Source organism: Lethenteron reissneri, chromosome 21, assembly GCF_015708825.2.
Source record: "Lethenteron reissneri isolate LAM-NWPU_2019-01 chromosome 21, ASM1570882v1, whole genome shotgun sequence".
Lineage (NCBI taxonomy): Eukaryota > Metazoa > Chordata > Hyperoartia > Petromyzontiformes > Petromyzontidae > Lethenteron > Lethenteron reissneri.
Genome location: NC_083799.1, coordinates 9,874,417 through 9,890,599, shown reverse-complemented (window position 1 = coordinate 9,890,599; position 16,183 = coordinate 9,874,417). Strand labels below are relative to the sequence as shown.

Sequence of the window (16,183 nt, the reverse complement as noted above, 5' to 3'; positions counted from 1 at the left end):
TGGGTTTTAATTGCGCGAAATCGGGTTTAATTGTATTAAAGAAAAAACCCGATGCCTGCCGCTGGAAAACTCGGGGTTTTTCCACCCCATGGCGTGTCCCAGAGGCCTTGCGCTACACTGCAAAAACAGAGTGCGTTTGTAACTGTCATCCCACAAGTACCTGTAAATCCATTATTGACAACAGCTATTAGAGCAGAGAAAGTTGAAAAAGAATAATGTAAATTCACACATGACTTGAAAAAAGAAAAAAAAAACTATTCTCTGCATGTCCCCATTTCAAGTAAATCAGATAATTTTTATTTGTAGAATAGTTGATAAGTATCCAGGTCTCTCACGTGAAATATACTTTGTAATAGCGGCAAAGTTCTGTAAGACCAAATACACAATTTACAAACCTAAGAATTTAAGGCATGAAGTGCTTACGAAAGATTCAATATCTGACCATTACTTATTATGCGTGTGTGCCGGTTCTGCCTACTCCACACGTGACTGCCATGGATCACGTTAAAGGAAAACGTTAGGTCTCAAGCACAAATGCAAACACTGATTAAGCCCTAAAAACACAGAGCTGTATAAAACCCACACAATAAATCCCAAAAGCAATCACCACCAACTGAAGTCAATCAATCTTTAATGTTGACGTAACATAAATATACATTGTGCAGTTAAAAACTCACCCCTTCAGCAAAATCTGACCACATGTACAGTGGGGACGGTAAGGATGAAAAGCATTACAATCAATTCTCTCGGCCCCTCTATGCCAAGTCGAGACAATGCTCCGATGTTGACGTAAACACTTCGGCGATTACAACAGAAACACAGGTGGTTGGCAGCATCACAGTGAAATGTAAACGTATTCCTGTAAATCCCTGTCAACGTTGGATGCTCAAAGTCACTGGTAGATGAATCGGCGCTGCTTTAGCATGTGTGTCAGTTTGTAGACACATGATTAATTATGCTTCCAATTGATCAAATAGCCTTTGTAAAATAATGGGATCGTGAATGTTCACTTAGAAACCACACATCTGTATTGCATGGGGAGGATGTGCAGCAGTTTTGATCTGGTTGGTCCAGAAAAGCAGCATGAGAACCATCTAAAATGATGTCCATCTACAGAGCAATGTCTATCTACCCATGCCATATTACCAATCCAATCTCACTGTTAAATTGAGTTAACAAAGAAACAAATTCACTCATGCATGGTTTTTAATTCATGTTTTTCCAAAATTCAAACCCCCCCCCCCCCCCATATTTTACTAAGTATGCATTTTAAAGCAGGCCATTTTGATTATAAACCTAAAGTTATATTCACATGGTTCATTCTCAACGGAGGTAATGGCGTTTGTGTGAGAAAAGAAATGCTCTTGAAAGCACGCGCAGGACATCCCCATCCACAGCTGCCTGCAGAATGCCAGCTGTGAGTGTGGTTGTTGAGCATGCTTAAAGCTTAATAACATAATTGTATTTACACAAACATGTATACTGTCGAGCTGAAGATGTCGATTTAAACAACCGTTTGTTAGCACTCACAAAGGCATAAAAACATAGAAAATATTGCCCCGAATTAGGTATAGAAACATTCAGCCGACAGCTCTGCTGTTGTACCACATCAAACCCACATCCTCCAGCATGGAAAAACACTGCCTCGTATCCAACGCGACACGGCAACATTTGCCACTGCACATAAGCGGAGATAAGGCAGTACACCATAAGTGGGAGCGTAGTTTTGTTACCATCCATCGGCTTCTTTCACAATATTATTATAAGATTAATTTTAAAACTCCCATTACTCTAATGCAGCTTAGGGGAAGCGTTGCTTTCGGGCAGTTAACCCAAGCGGATAAAATGAGTGCTGTCACAAGCTGTATGGCATAACAAAGGCTGTAAGTGTTCTCTGTAGTAATTAAAATAAGATTTCTTTTCTCCCCGAGCAACCCAAAGACAATGGGACCGAGATGAACCTCAAAGTTTTGTTTCAGCGGCGCAAGCCTCGAGAAATAAACAGTGGTTTCAAATATTCGAATTCTGGCGGTCACAAGAACAATAACTGCTGCCTCTATAAACTGGATTCCAAAGCTGTAACAACACTGCTAAAGCGAGTGTCCAGCAATGCTTTCAGTTGTAACAGACGGATGTCGGAATAGGTCTTTGAGAAATGGTTTAGAGAAGGCACACTGGAGACACTTTTCTGAAGTTGAAACAAATACCGTGAAATTGGGAGACAAAGCTCAAGATGAGTGGACAATTCAGTGGCCTAAGTGACACTGGCCTAAAGCAAACTTATAGGAACAGATAGAAGCCAATAAACGTGACTAATAGAGAGGTGTTATATTTTTTCTGTGTTGCAAAAATACAATTTTACAATTACACATGTACGGGATGCTTTCTCGAACCAACGTATACTTAGTGTGGTTTCAATTCGATTTCTGAGAGAATTCCACTTATAATTAAAATCCATGTTACAAAACAGGCTTGTCAATAACATAACCATATAAAAAAAGTTATGTACGTAGCCAATTACGACTATTGTCGCCAGGTGATCTTAAGAGCATCCCATAATTGCGCCTGGCCTGCCTCAATCATCGTTATGTCCCTTTCTCAGGCAAAACAACATGCGTGTGGCTTTCACTTACAATGGCAATGATGGTGGCCAATAACGATGAAAATTAACCTACATTTTGGTTCTTGACAACCAAATAAATGCAGCTGCAACCGCCCACCCATATGCACCAGTGGGTGAGCAGATAGTAAGGTTTTCACTTCCTCCCCAGTGTCCGCTTTGTCTGGACGAAAACACTGATTAATACACCCACCGGCACACGCATGTCCATCCAACTTTGCAGAGGCAGCAGTTGTTATCTGCTCAACGATAAACTCGGGGTTATGTGCGACCTCTTGTCCATTTTTGTAAATAGGGACAGAAAAATAGAAATTGCAATGATAATAAGCAGGAATCAAGATGCTCGACGGGACGTCATTTAGGGACAATCTTAACAAGCCTTTCACAACATTTCTGAACCCCTCCCCCCATAACCCTCCAGCAGCATGGAGCTCCAGTAACAGTTATTTAGTTTTGCAAATTTTATATTGGGAGTACACAGTGTAATAGTAAAAAAAACACAGGCTTTGTTACAACATGGGTCCAAGCATTTGGGAAGTTCAGTCTCATTGCATGTAACTCAATAAATCCAGCTCATGATAGCTATGAAGGTCGGATTCCCTCCTCAAGCGGACCAGTGTCAACATCGATGTCTGTGTACGTAGTTGTACATTTGTATGTGTGCGTGCATGGCGCGTCTGTTCATGTTTTTAAAATGAATGTGAACCACGGCTGCAGTTTTGGCTACCGAAAGGTCAAGGGTCACCAGCCAAAGACATACTCCAGTGCCTTGGAGAGAATGCCATCATCCTTGCTGAGCACCTGCTTGTCGTTCACCACCTGTGCAGCAACAAAGCACACGAAAGACGTTCACGTTAAACCTGTTACATCTCTAGCTCAAAGCAACAAAAACTAGCCCATGTAGAGCCGATCAGGGGATTCCATAGACAATGCATTATTAACAATGACGGATCTGTAAACTGAAGCTCAAAAATAATTTCACAATTGGAGTATTCACAAGAGCGGGCTACCGTGTAAAAACGGAGCAGCTTAAAAGCCATCAGAAAAAAATATTCCTAAATAGATTTTTATTTGCTGTTCTTTAAAATAAAAAAAAAATCTTGAAATGTTAATGTGCACGAACAACACGCTATAAATAGAGTAAAAAAGATGCAAAGCAGGCATGCATTACTGCTCGAGTATTTCTCCAACACATTCACAATAAATTATCCCATAGTGACAATAAATCGGCTTTGCATGTGAGACTTGGGCTGGAGGAAATGGAAAATACAGGGGGGAAACAGACAGCTGTAAACAAAGATTTATTTTTTAAAACCTACCTAAGGAATGTGTGCCACAGACATACTTTCACTTGCCACAGCCTGAAGAAGCATTCCAACGAGCCCAACCCTATTGGACACCAAGAGCATGTTGTGCAACTCCCACGTGTTCGTGCACTTGCGGCGTCACCTGCAGGTCGTTCGTGGTGATTCGCCCGGTCATGGGACGCATGGTGGAGGGCCGCGGTGTCGTAGACGCGATGGGGACGGGGGTGGCTGTGTGGGGTTGCACGGGGGTGGTGAAGCCCGAGAGAGGCGGGTAGCCGTGTGCCTCTCCATTCTCCATCACGTTCTGAGACACCCAACGCATACAGTGTCCGAGCACACAACAACAAAGATCCTCCCCCACATAGCCTTCAAACACACTGTTGGGGCAAGTGCTGTTAGCGAGCAGCTATGAAGGCCGGCACTGTGGCACACCAGAGGGTGGCTGGCCAACACCATGCTCTGCCACCTTTGTCTTTCAAGTCTGATGTTTACACACCATACCAAGTACTCATTTCAGGCTGAGTCGACCTAGGGGAGGCCCAGGACTAGTTCAAATAATCGCCACTGTTATTGGTCGTGAACGATAATCAGAATCATCTCAAGAGAATGCAACGCATTGCCTTTAAAAGAAAAAATATAATTGGCAATGGCCCTTCTTCTTAAGAGACAAACAGAGGCCACAGAGAGAGAGTAGAGAATTAGAGTTAGAACATGCACTTGACATCATGGACCCGAATGATAATTACATTTGAGAAAATTCCGATGACCAATTTTTTAATTGACATATTCATATTTTATCCATTAGTAGCTACTGAGTAAGATAAAATCTTCAATCATCCAAAAGCAATACTAAATAAATTAGTTCGTATTACATGTGAAACGATCAAATACTTCTAGATTAGAAGTTTTCAAGACTGCAAGGATCCATACTCTTTGGTTCTTTCGGTAAAGTCACGTAGGTGAAAATAAAATAAAAACTAAATTAAATCACGTTTCGGGCGCAACACAAGCGTCCTTCATCAGGTGGGGACAACCACAGCGAAAACAGTTGCTGAGGTATAAAATACTGGCGTCAAATTGCATTACGGCTTGCTCAAGGCCACTGAATCACTGGCTAAAGCCACACCTTGCATAGGAGCAATAAAACACGCGACTGCCATTGACACTCAAGATGCCGCACTCCGCCGTACCTTCTCTATGCACGGCTTCACTCCCACCATGATGCATTCCCCAAAGACCTTGCCGTCTTTGCTTAGTGCCTTCCGCGCCTGCAGGGTCGACTGGTACTGAATGTGCATCCAGTTCCCGCTGCTCGACATCTGCATACGTTCACACGACTCCCATTAACCACATGTTTCTGGGGTTTTGCTTGATTAGGTAAAATGCTGTTATGGAGAAATATAAAACTTAACAGGCTGTATTGGCTGCAGCAAAATAATATCTAAAAATGACACGTTATCTGAAAGGACTGCTGTGCATTCCCTTCAGCTGCAAATTCTCCATCTAGTGGCTGTTAATCTCTGTTAGTTGTTGTCTGTGGGTGATAGCTGGTGCCTGCCCCGTCTGGCTGCGGTCCTACCTTGCTAATTTCTCTCGACGTCAGCTAGCTGAAATCCAGAGAAATACAAACTAGTCATCCAAATGACGAACCAACGTATTAAGTTGAAAAGTGGCAAACGTCACCATAAGCAATAAATTGGCTCCTCAGGCTGGGATCAGAGTTGGCAACCAACATCACTGGAAATAGGGTTGGGAGTGAACAATCACTTAAATCAACTCACCATATATAGCAGATGCTATATTGGACAGACAGGGCGTAACGTTAGTGTAAGACTAAAAGAACACCAGAGAAATATTAAACTATCACAAACACAACTGTCGGCAGTAGCAGAACATGCAGGCCAACAGGGACACTCAATTGATTTTGACAACGTGGAAGTGTTGTGTAAAACTAGTTACTACTGGCAAAGACTAATTAGAGAATCGATTGAAATTGAGAGAAACAGAAATAACTTTAATCGCTCAGACAGCTATAGGCTTAGTGCGGCCTGGAAGCGTATTATTAAATAAGATACATTACAATTACTTATAAGGGAAACAACCACTAACTGATTACTAATGTAGCATAATCACAATAAAACACATTCTAAATGATTACTAATCTACAACTCGCATCGTAACAATAGCCTGATTACTAATCTAGTATATAATTACAATCACTCCCCCCCTTGAATCTTTGCACCTGATGAGTTAATGAGTTAATGATGACGTCACCCTGCTGCTGCTCTATATAAGAACGGGAGACACAGGAGAGCCTCACCATTCTGGCGAATTGCCCGATGATGCTGGTTGCAATTACCAGCGAAACGTCGTACTCAAATTGTAAATGTTGTTGCTTCAACACACCGGTGGGCTAAAGCAGTGAACTATTTGTCTTTGTCAACGTGACACATTTTTACTGATTGGCCGTGTCGGGTGGTGGAGGGTTACGACACATTTATAAATAAACGCGATCTAAACCCAAAAATCGTTGATTATGAACAACTCACCACATGCTTGAGGATGTTCCCATACTGAGCAAACTGCATGAGAATGTAAGAGGCAGATGCAGGTGGGAACCTGTGAAGAGAAAACAGCACGTGCTTAAGAGTCAAAGCCTCAGTGACCACGTATCAGTTGTAATGTTGCCATAGGTGTTCTCTACCAAAAAAAAGCAACAAGAAACAAGGCCACACATTCTAAGGGCGCCATCTACCAATAAAAAAGGCCTCGTTAAGAAGCTGTCACCAACATTGGTCCTGCATAACAATGCACCCAGCACCAACGCATGAGCTGATTTCAATCGACCCATCTCCACGGTGGACAGGCTCTCAGACGAGAGTTCCCTCCCTTGGCTGACATTCGCCCAATGGCCATCATCCCTTACAGCAACGTGTCCTGTCAAAGCCCACTTAGACCAATTTAAGTTTGGTTACGATACATCCGTGAACGTGCACAGATGTAAACCCTTCGAGAGTGTGAGCTCTAACAATGGTCCACATATTAATAAACTAACCTTTTTATTTTACCTGGTAAGGCCAACTGAGTTATGTAGCTCTATTTTTCAGAAGTGACCTGGCCACAACTGATAGCTCAACGAAGTGGCTTATCATCTGGAAATGTATTGCAATCAAAGGCTTTAAAGCACGTTTCTAAATATGGAGGGGAAAACTGGAGGACAAGGAGAAAAATCCACATGACCACGGGGAGAACATGCAAACTCCAAATATACAGGTGCGAGGGTCAAGATCGAACCCACGACCTCATGCATACCAGGCGAGGTAGTTACATCTCGCCACCGAGGTGCCCATATGAGGCAGAGCAGGCAAGACGCACCCAAAGACGGTAACCCAGGTGTGGTCCAGTGTGTCGCTGGAGACCAGACTCTCGCCCTGTGTGTAGAACGGATCCAGCTGGGCTGGCGAAGGCGGTGTTGCGCGCGGCTGTGACAAGGGCACTGTTCCAGGACTGAAGAGGCTGCTTGAACCTGTGCAGCAACAACCCAAACATGGCAACGGGGGATCTCTACTTGCCCTTATGCAAAGCAATCAATGTGGAATCCAGTAAGAGACATTTTATGTATACAGCGATTGCACGTGGGCAAGACAAACAACAGATGATATCAAATACAAAAATACAGCCAAATTGCCTTGAGCCATTCAGCGGCCTCTCAGCAATGTTCAGTTTAAGACTTGTTAAATTAAATGGACAATGTACAGTAGATGTGTGTTTGCGCTGTAGAGAAAATTACGAGTTTATTTGTTGATTCACATTTCATCCACATTAAAATAATCCACGCTCAAGAAAAGTATTTTGTTTTCATTTATTTGCCATGTATTTTAGCACATTGTATTTTTGCTAAACATGCAGTTTTCCCGTTACTGAACTCCCGCAGCAGCTAAAGAAAATAAACGATGTAAGAGAACACACAAGAGTTATTGTCAGCTATCTCTCACAGCTTGAAAATAACCATTGTTCCCAGTCAGGATTTAAATAAATTATACATGGCCCTCGCGTGAATTGCAAGTGTGACTTTTTCAGACCGAGAGCGGTCTTGTTGGAGCCCGGAGTCCTGACCACACTGCCAGAGAGCGGCGTGTGATGCAGCGAAGTGTTCATCTGCAAAGTAAAACACAGCTTTGTGGACTTTTTTGTACAAATTCTTTCTCCCACAGACTGTAGCTCAAGACACATGCCTACCTCGATGCCGAAATATACACAGGACTGGAATAATGCCAAAGGAGTTGTATTAAGCGTACGGTTAATATAGATTTTAACTTATAACAACCATTTCCTCTACTTTTGAAGAAGATAAATAAAATCTAATGATTCAAAATCTCGTTTCCAACTAAGAAAATACTTAAAATCCTTGGAACATAATTTGTGATAATAACATTTTTTTGTTTGTCATTTATTTTTGGAGAAAACAAATTGTTGTCCAAGTAACAAAAGAAAGTGGTATTAAATGTGAAAGCAATGGATATAGTAAACCCTTATAACGTTAGTTGGTGCTTGCACTGTGTTCAGCGGCTAGATACAAGTACTACGGAAAAAGTGTTATTTCCATTTCAAAACTAAAACTAGTTTTCACAACAGTGTTTCTGAGAAACGATTGAATATATATGAATCCACACTGTCGTTGTTGTATGCAGTTCCTCTGAGTAGGTCATACTGCATTTTCCTTCCATATCACTTTCTAAAGGGTATGTTACGAACTGAAGGGCGTGTTCATAGCATCCTTTATCGCACGCAGAATTAATGATGTGCCCGTACCCTGGTGCGAGCCTGCAGGGGTGAGGGCTGCATGTCATCGTAGAGGCTGCGCACAGGAGGGGCACCACTCTTGTCCTTAGTCACAGGCAGAGCTGCTTGTGGGGTGGAGCGACCTGTAAACAGAGTATCAGCAGCCGATTCATGTGCATGGCTCCCAGTACATATTTACTAAACTATTTTTATTTTACCAGGTAAGGCCCACTGAGCTATATAGCTCTTTTTCAAAACGACCTGGCCACAAATGAAACTTGACGAATCATGTGCAGATGTCTCGCAGCCAAAAACTCTAAACACACATTTCTAAATGTGGAGGGTAATCCTGGAGGACCTGGAGAAAAATCCACACGACCACAGGGAGAATATGCAAACTCCAAATAAATAGGCATCACGGTCGGTATTTAACCCACGACCTCCTGCATACCAGGCGAGTGAATTAGCATCTCGCCACCATGGCATCCAAATGCAGTCTACTGAAAGTGGCCGGGTATTTGTAGATCACAGCGCTGAGCTGGCTCCACCGAGATCCTGGCTTCAGAAAGCTGTGTAAATCCTCTGCTGTTGGAGCATGCCATCCTCCGTACGCACCTGTGAAGGGAGAGGAGCGCAACTCCAGGCCGGTGGTGGGGGTGTGGTGCGAGCGTGGCTGCCCAGTGGCTGGGGACGGGAGGTCCCCCAGGAGGAAGCCTGGCAGGAACTGTGTTCCCACCACGGTCTTGGGAGACGTAGGAGAGCCCAGTGTCATCGGTTCTGCTCCTGCACGTGCAAATTGAGAGCGATTGAAGCATGGATATTGGTGGTCAGGGTGGGTAATAAGTGGTCTTTCTTTCGTATGTCATATGGAAAACAATGGACGTGTTTATAACTGTATGCTAAGTACTCTTTGGTTATTTTGGTAAAGTCACGTAGAAAGAAAATAGAATGCGACATTTCGATTGCAACACAAGCAATCGTCATCAGGTAGAAAACAAACCTAGTGAACTTAGAAATGCAATGCAATACAACACAGAGAGAGTCGGTTAACACGACAGTCAGCACCTTACCTGGTCAATTACGTTCTTCCAAAAATGGCTAAATTTGAAAGAAACTAAACACAAGACACACACAAACACACAAGCAGAGAGACAACACAGTGACACAGAGAGACACACAGCATGTGTCATCAGGTACAACATGTGTGTCTCTGTGTTGTCTCTCTGCTTGTGTCCGTCTGTGTGTCTCTGCGTCTGCGTTGTCTCTCAAATTTAGCAATCTTTGGAAAAACGCAATCAACCAGGTAGGGTGTTGACTGTTGTTAGCCGACTCTGTGTTGTATTGAATTATATTTCTAAGTTCACTAGGTTTGTTTTCTACCCGATGACGATTGCTTGTGTTGCAATCGAAACGTCGTATTATATTACTTAACTTATTTTCTTTCTACGTGACTTTACCGAAAGAACCAAAGAGTAATTCCTGAAGTCACGAAAGCTTCCAATCAAGTTTGTATGCTAAGTTTAAGAATATATTTGATGGCGTCTGGGGTTACAAGATGCTTTCCATTTGTACCTCCTTTAATGTATTTGGTATTGATTGGTGATGTGGACTTCAAATTCACAGCAATCACAATTAGACGGCAACCCCCAATATTCCTGACTGATGGAGGTGGCCGAACATCTTCTGCATCGTTTCAACAAGGTCTGGTGCAGTCCATTGTCTCTAAGATAACACGCAGTCACGCTGATAAATAGTACTATACCCGGAATGTGGTATTATATCAATGTTTTTTAACTATTCATTTAAATGTTTAAACATTTATGTTGAAAGGTCGTTCTACATCGACGTTTAAAAATATAGATTTGGTAAAATACAGGCAACAGGGTGGTAGATGTGGATGGTGGTAAAAGGTTGGGTGGCGGCTGATATGCTGGTGACATGTCCTTCATTAGCTGCTCGCTAACAGCACTTGCTCCGACAGTCTGTTAAGGCTATACGGGGGATAATTTTTGTTTGTGGTGCAGTATCCACAATTGGAAAAGGCAGAAATCCTAAAACTGGAAGTGAACTCAGCCAATCATCGCTTCAGGGTTGGTAGGCTCAGGACACTACTTTGTTGTAAGTCAACAATGGCTCTCCAACTATTGACCAAACCTTCTTGCCCACCCTTCAAGGGACATGTCCTGGCCACTTATCTTAACAGCCATGACCAATCCACTGCTGGATGAAGCCCTTACCAAGATGCCACCATCTCCGCCCTAGCACCTGCACACGAGCGGATTATTTCATTGCTTCCGTCTCTACAGTGGATGTCTACCGAGGCGTGTTGCCCGCATTTGGCTGCAATTCAGTAGTCAGTCTCGCCCGTTAGCTATCATCCCTTCTCGTGACGATAGCGCCCATGCCCCACTTGCTTTTTTTAAGGATGTGTCTCTCAATAGCGCATGTTCTCTGCTCCACGTGTTCATCTTTCTGTAGCGTCATTCACAGCATGCATCTCCCCGGGGTTCTTTGTGTACCGGTCAACTGTTGCCATCATCTTGTCATTTATAGCTTTAAAGTAGTTTTCTCACCTACAAGCTTCTCGTCATTAAGAGGAAAGTATTAGAATGTTGTGTAATTTTGTTTTACGTGTAATAGCGTGACAAGAGTTTATTGCTGTTACATTAAAATGGCACTCGGGTAACGATTTCCTAGTCTACGAGTACAATAATACGAACGACAATTGCCTCGTGCCCCCAAATCACTCTTGCGAATAAGACCATCATCTTGGTCCCTGGCGTCGTCGCCCGGTTGCTACAAAACAAACAAGAACGCAGCTAATAATTACACAGAGTTAAAACTAAGCGCGACGCGAGGCCTCCTCGCCGTAGGCCCTAATCCTCGGGCCTAGTCATACACCCTCACTTTAAACATCGCCCCGGAGCTCACCCGCAAACTCCATGGCGTCTCTGTACGACCCTCCGCACCTTGAAGGATTGAAAAGTGAGGGAGTGGTGGTGGAAGGAGGTAAAAGGAAATAGAACGACAATATTCTTTCTCGCAAAACTCGAGGCCCCCCAATTAGCGCCTCTGCTTTTCCCGCCCAGACACCGATTTTGAATGAGAACCGCGATGACCCCTGAACCCGGACCCGGCAACGCGGTGACGTCAGACGCGCCCTGCGACGTCATCACGCACGACACGCTGCAACGTGGTGACGTCGACACGCACGGCTCTCGACCTCTGAGGAGGAAGGGAGGGAGGGGCGGGGTCAAGTTTCAAGTTCATTTATTTGATAGAGCCCTGTGAGCCATTCGGCTCTTGAATCGGTCGCAACCGCAACAGACAAAAAACTAAAACATGAACAAGAAAACATCTTAAAGTGATTAAGTGAAAACAGAAAATCCAAGACAAGACATCAAAATATTGCAGAAAAAACACCGTACACCAATGCTCTGTGCAAAAATCCCAGTGGGATGCAAGTCAAACAACAACAACCACAAGACAACTTAGATTAAGGCCATCAGTCTAACTCCGTACTACAACAAACAAACATGGCCAAACCAAAGAAACTTTTCGAAAATCACCTAAATAAAGCCATAGAAGCAATTACAGCAACGGGGGTCAATACTTGTGTCTGTGAGTCCTTAGTTGGCAGAGACGTCAACCCCTTATCAGTGTCCTAACTTATTACAGATCAATACAGACCTTGTTGGTCACCCCGTGCCCTTATAAATCTCAATGGTCACCCTACAAAGTCCCATCACAATGGGAGAAAAACAAACAAAAAGACAAACTTTTTTTTGGCCCGTATTGAAACGGCTGTACACCGTACGGACCTGAAAACTCAATTTCACTGTTCAAGAATACGGGTAAACTGTATGGGTTGACAGCAATGAATTAGACACTAAAGCCACATTCCCCAGATGTAACGTAAGTATGTTGAACTTTTTTCGCAACTGTACGTAGCCAACCGTGCTAATTGGAGGTGCGGGGGAAGGACATCAAACTAAACATTAAAAGCAGTTCCATAGAGATGGGTTTCAATCCATATTTAGATGTGCATAGCTCCCAGTGGCTTTCTAATATCGGAAGGAGAGCGTTCCAGACGGCCACCAATGTGCATCTGATGTCCCTGTTGGTCTTGGGTAGGAATGCTTTTTGAAATAATCGATGTATACGAAAACAAGAAACTCAAGTAATTCGTAAATATCACTACCTTAAAATACTCGAAATGTACGTAAAATTGGTGACGCTTCGAGCAAATTACTCACTTGGGATTATACTGAACAGCACACAAAAACTAGGCAAGGCCCTCTTGTAAGTCATGAAAATGAGCCCTGAGAACCCTAAAGGTTGTCTGCATTTGGTTCCGAGTCTTAAGGTTAGGGGTGCCATCTGTCTGATAATTGCCACCTGTGTTCCGTTGGCAGGAATTGATTTGCACCAAGATATGATACTGGACTGGTATGGAGTGGAACTTTATTATTAGTATGCCGCAGTTTAGACAGACTGCGGTTGACTGAGAAATAAAATGTCTGAATTTTGGTCTAAAGTGGAAAAGGTTACACACCTGTCTTGGGCATTAACACTGAAGCGTGAAAATCATAAAGGTGCCAGTCTCAATCTCTTGAGCGGAAGTTATCCACAAGACGCAGTCAGGTTCAAATCCTCACTCCCACCACGGCATTCCGGGGCAACATCATGAGACATAAATTTTGTTTTTTTTCGGTAAAGTCACGTAGGTAAAAAATAAAATAAATGAAATCAACTAAATTAAATCACGACGTTTCGGGCGAAACACAAGCATCCTTCTTCAGGTGTGGACAATGTAGCGAAAGCACAATCGCTTAAGTGTGTCGGTTGTGCTTTCACTACGTTGTCCCTACCTGAAGAAGGACGCTTGTGTTGTGCCCGAAACGTCGTGATTTAATTGAGTTTTTATTTTATTTCATTTGCAGTGCCGGCTCCTGCAAAATCTCTCAGGGGGGGCAAATGTCTGGATGATTGATAAGGATAAGGTCCACCCATGCAATGGATAAATGAACAGCTTAAGCATGTAAAGGCAACTTCACTACTTTAATGTTAATGAAAAATAAAGTGACTCTTACAATACATCTCCTTGTTTGTTTCTATACTCACTATTATTACAATCCACTCAGTTTCTTTTATTAAAGATTCCACTAGGTGGCGACAAATAATATTGTTGACTGAAACGTGCTGACGTATGATGACGTAAGCACGTTAGTGCGAGCCCTCCCGGAAGCCATAGAGAATGCATTGCAGCGCCCGCCGTTCGAAAAAAAACATCTTTGAATGTAAGTCTATGGGAACACTCTGGGCGATTCTCAGCCAGAGTGAAATCGCCCAAAAAGAGGCGGTACTCCACAGAACGTGACATGACGCTGATTGGACTATATCCAGAGGCACAGTAACGGCTAGCGTAACTCTGGTTGAATGAGATTTTGAATGTGATTGAAAAAGTCCCTTTCACACTTTGGTGGTGCGTCGTCCAATCGCCCTAATGAAGAAACCGCCCCTGTTCATTTGATTGTTTACCTACGTGACTTTACCGGAAAAAAAAACCAGAGTATGAATTCTTGCAGTCACAAAAGCATCAAATATAGAATCATGAAACATCTTCCACAATAACCCCCCCCCCCTGGTCCTCTGCAGATGCCCATGCATGTCAACTCCATTACATTGCCCATTTAATCAAAACGTGCCATTGCAATCAATGCCAGAGGCTGGCGACATCTGCCATTGTAGATGTGGCTGCTGGATTAAGGCCTTCCCACGCCACCATCCCTAATGGTCCAGCGCTGCTGCCATCCATCTCACTCCTGCACATAACCTTATCTGACATATAGAGGTAAAAAAGTATTTGTTCCCCTGCTGATTTTGTACGTTTGCCCACTGACAAAGAAATGATCAGTCTATAATTTTAATGGTAGGTTTATTTGAACAGTGAGAGACAGAATAACAACAACAAAATCCAGAAAAACGCATGTCAAAAATTTTATACATTTATTTGCATTTTAATGAGGGAATCAAGTATTTGACCCCTCTGCAAAACATGACTTAGTACTTGGTGGCAAAACCCTTGATGGCAATCATAGAGGTCAGACGTTTCTTGTAGTTGGCCACCAGGTTTGCACACATCTCAGGAGGGATTTTGTCCCACGCCTCTTTGCAGATCTTCTCCAAGTCATTAAGGCTTCGAGGCTGACGTTTGGCAACTCGAACCTTCAGCTCCCTCCACATATTTTCTATGGGATTAAGGTCTGGAGACTGGCTAGGCCACTCCAGGACCTTAATGTGCTTCTTCTTGAGCCACTCTTTTGTTGCCTTGGCCGTGTTTTGGGTCATTGTCATGCTAGAATACCCATCCACGACCCATTTTCAATGCCCTGGCTGAGGGAAGGTTCTCACCCAAGATTTGACGGTACATGGCCCCGTCCATCGTCCCTTTGATGCGGTGAAGATGTCCTGTCTCCTAGGCAGAAAAACACCGCCAAAGCATGTTTCCACCTCCATGTTTGACGGTGGGGATGGTGTTCTTGCGGTCATAGGCAGCATTCCTCCTCCTCCAAACACGGCAAGTTGAGTTGATGCCAAAGAGCTCCATTTTGGTCTCATCTGACCACAACACTTTCACCCAGTTGTCCTCTGAATCATTCAGATGTTCATTGGCAAACTTCAGACGGGCATGTATGTGCTTTCTTGAGCAGGGCGACCTTGCTGGCGCTGCAGGATTTCAGTCCTTCACGGCATAGTGTGTTACCAACTGTTTTCTTGGTGACTATGGTCCCAGCTGACTTGAGATCATTGACAAGATCTTCTCGTGTAGTTCTGGGCTGATTCCTCACCGTTCTCATGATCATTGCAACTCCACGAGGTGAGATCTTGCATGGAGCCCCAGGCCGAGGGAGATTGATAGTTATTTTGTGTTTCTTCCATTTGCGAATAATCACACCAACTGTTGTCACCTTCTCACCAAGCTGCTTGGCGATGGTCTTGTAGCCCATTCCAGCCTTGTGCAAGTCTACAATCTTGTCCCTGACATCCTTGGAGAGCTCTTTGGTCTTGGCCATGGTGGAGAGTTTGGAATCTGATTGCTTCTGTGAACAGGTGTCTTTTATACAGGAAACAAGCTGAGATTAGGAGCACTCCTTTTAAGAGTGTGCTCCTAATCTCAGCTCGTTACCTGTATAAAAGACACCTGGGAGCCAGAAATCTTTCTGATTGAGAGGGGGTCAAATACTTATTTCCCTCATTAAAATGCAAATCAATTTATAAAATGTTTGACATGCGTTTTTCTGGATTTTGTTATTCTCTCATTGTTCAAATAAACCTACCATTAAAATTATAGGACTGATCATTTCTTTGTCAGTGGGCAAACATACAAAATCAGCAGGGGATCAAATACTTTTTTCCCTCACTGTAGCACCTTAATTCCAATAGTGCTTTGCAACCATTATAAAATTGTAGT

General features: G+C 43.3%; 1 protein-coding gene across 1 annotated transcript; it reads right to left on the bottom strand.

The window, feature by feature from the left end:
* Positions 1-614: 614 nt before the first annotated feature.
* Positions 615-11,825, bottom strand: NUP35 (nucleoporin 35). Its single transcript, XM_061555744.1, has 9 exons — positions 11,641-11,825; positions 9,325-9,492; positions 8,740-8,852; positions 8,010-8,085; positions 7,303-7,453; positions 6,477-6,546; positions 5,118-5,246; positions 4,070-4,231; positions 615-3,439 (listed from the first exon to the last, which is right to left on the bottom strand). The coding sequence occupies exons 1-9, from the start codon at positions 11,651-11,653 to the stop codon at positions 3,362-3,364; spliced, it is 960 nt and encodes a 319-aa protein (XP_061411728.1). The 5' UTR covers positions 11,654-11,825; the 3' UTR covers positions 615-3,361.
* Between the last annotated feature and the right edge of the window lie 4,358 nt (positions 11,826-16,183).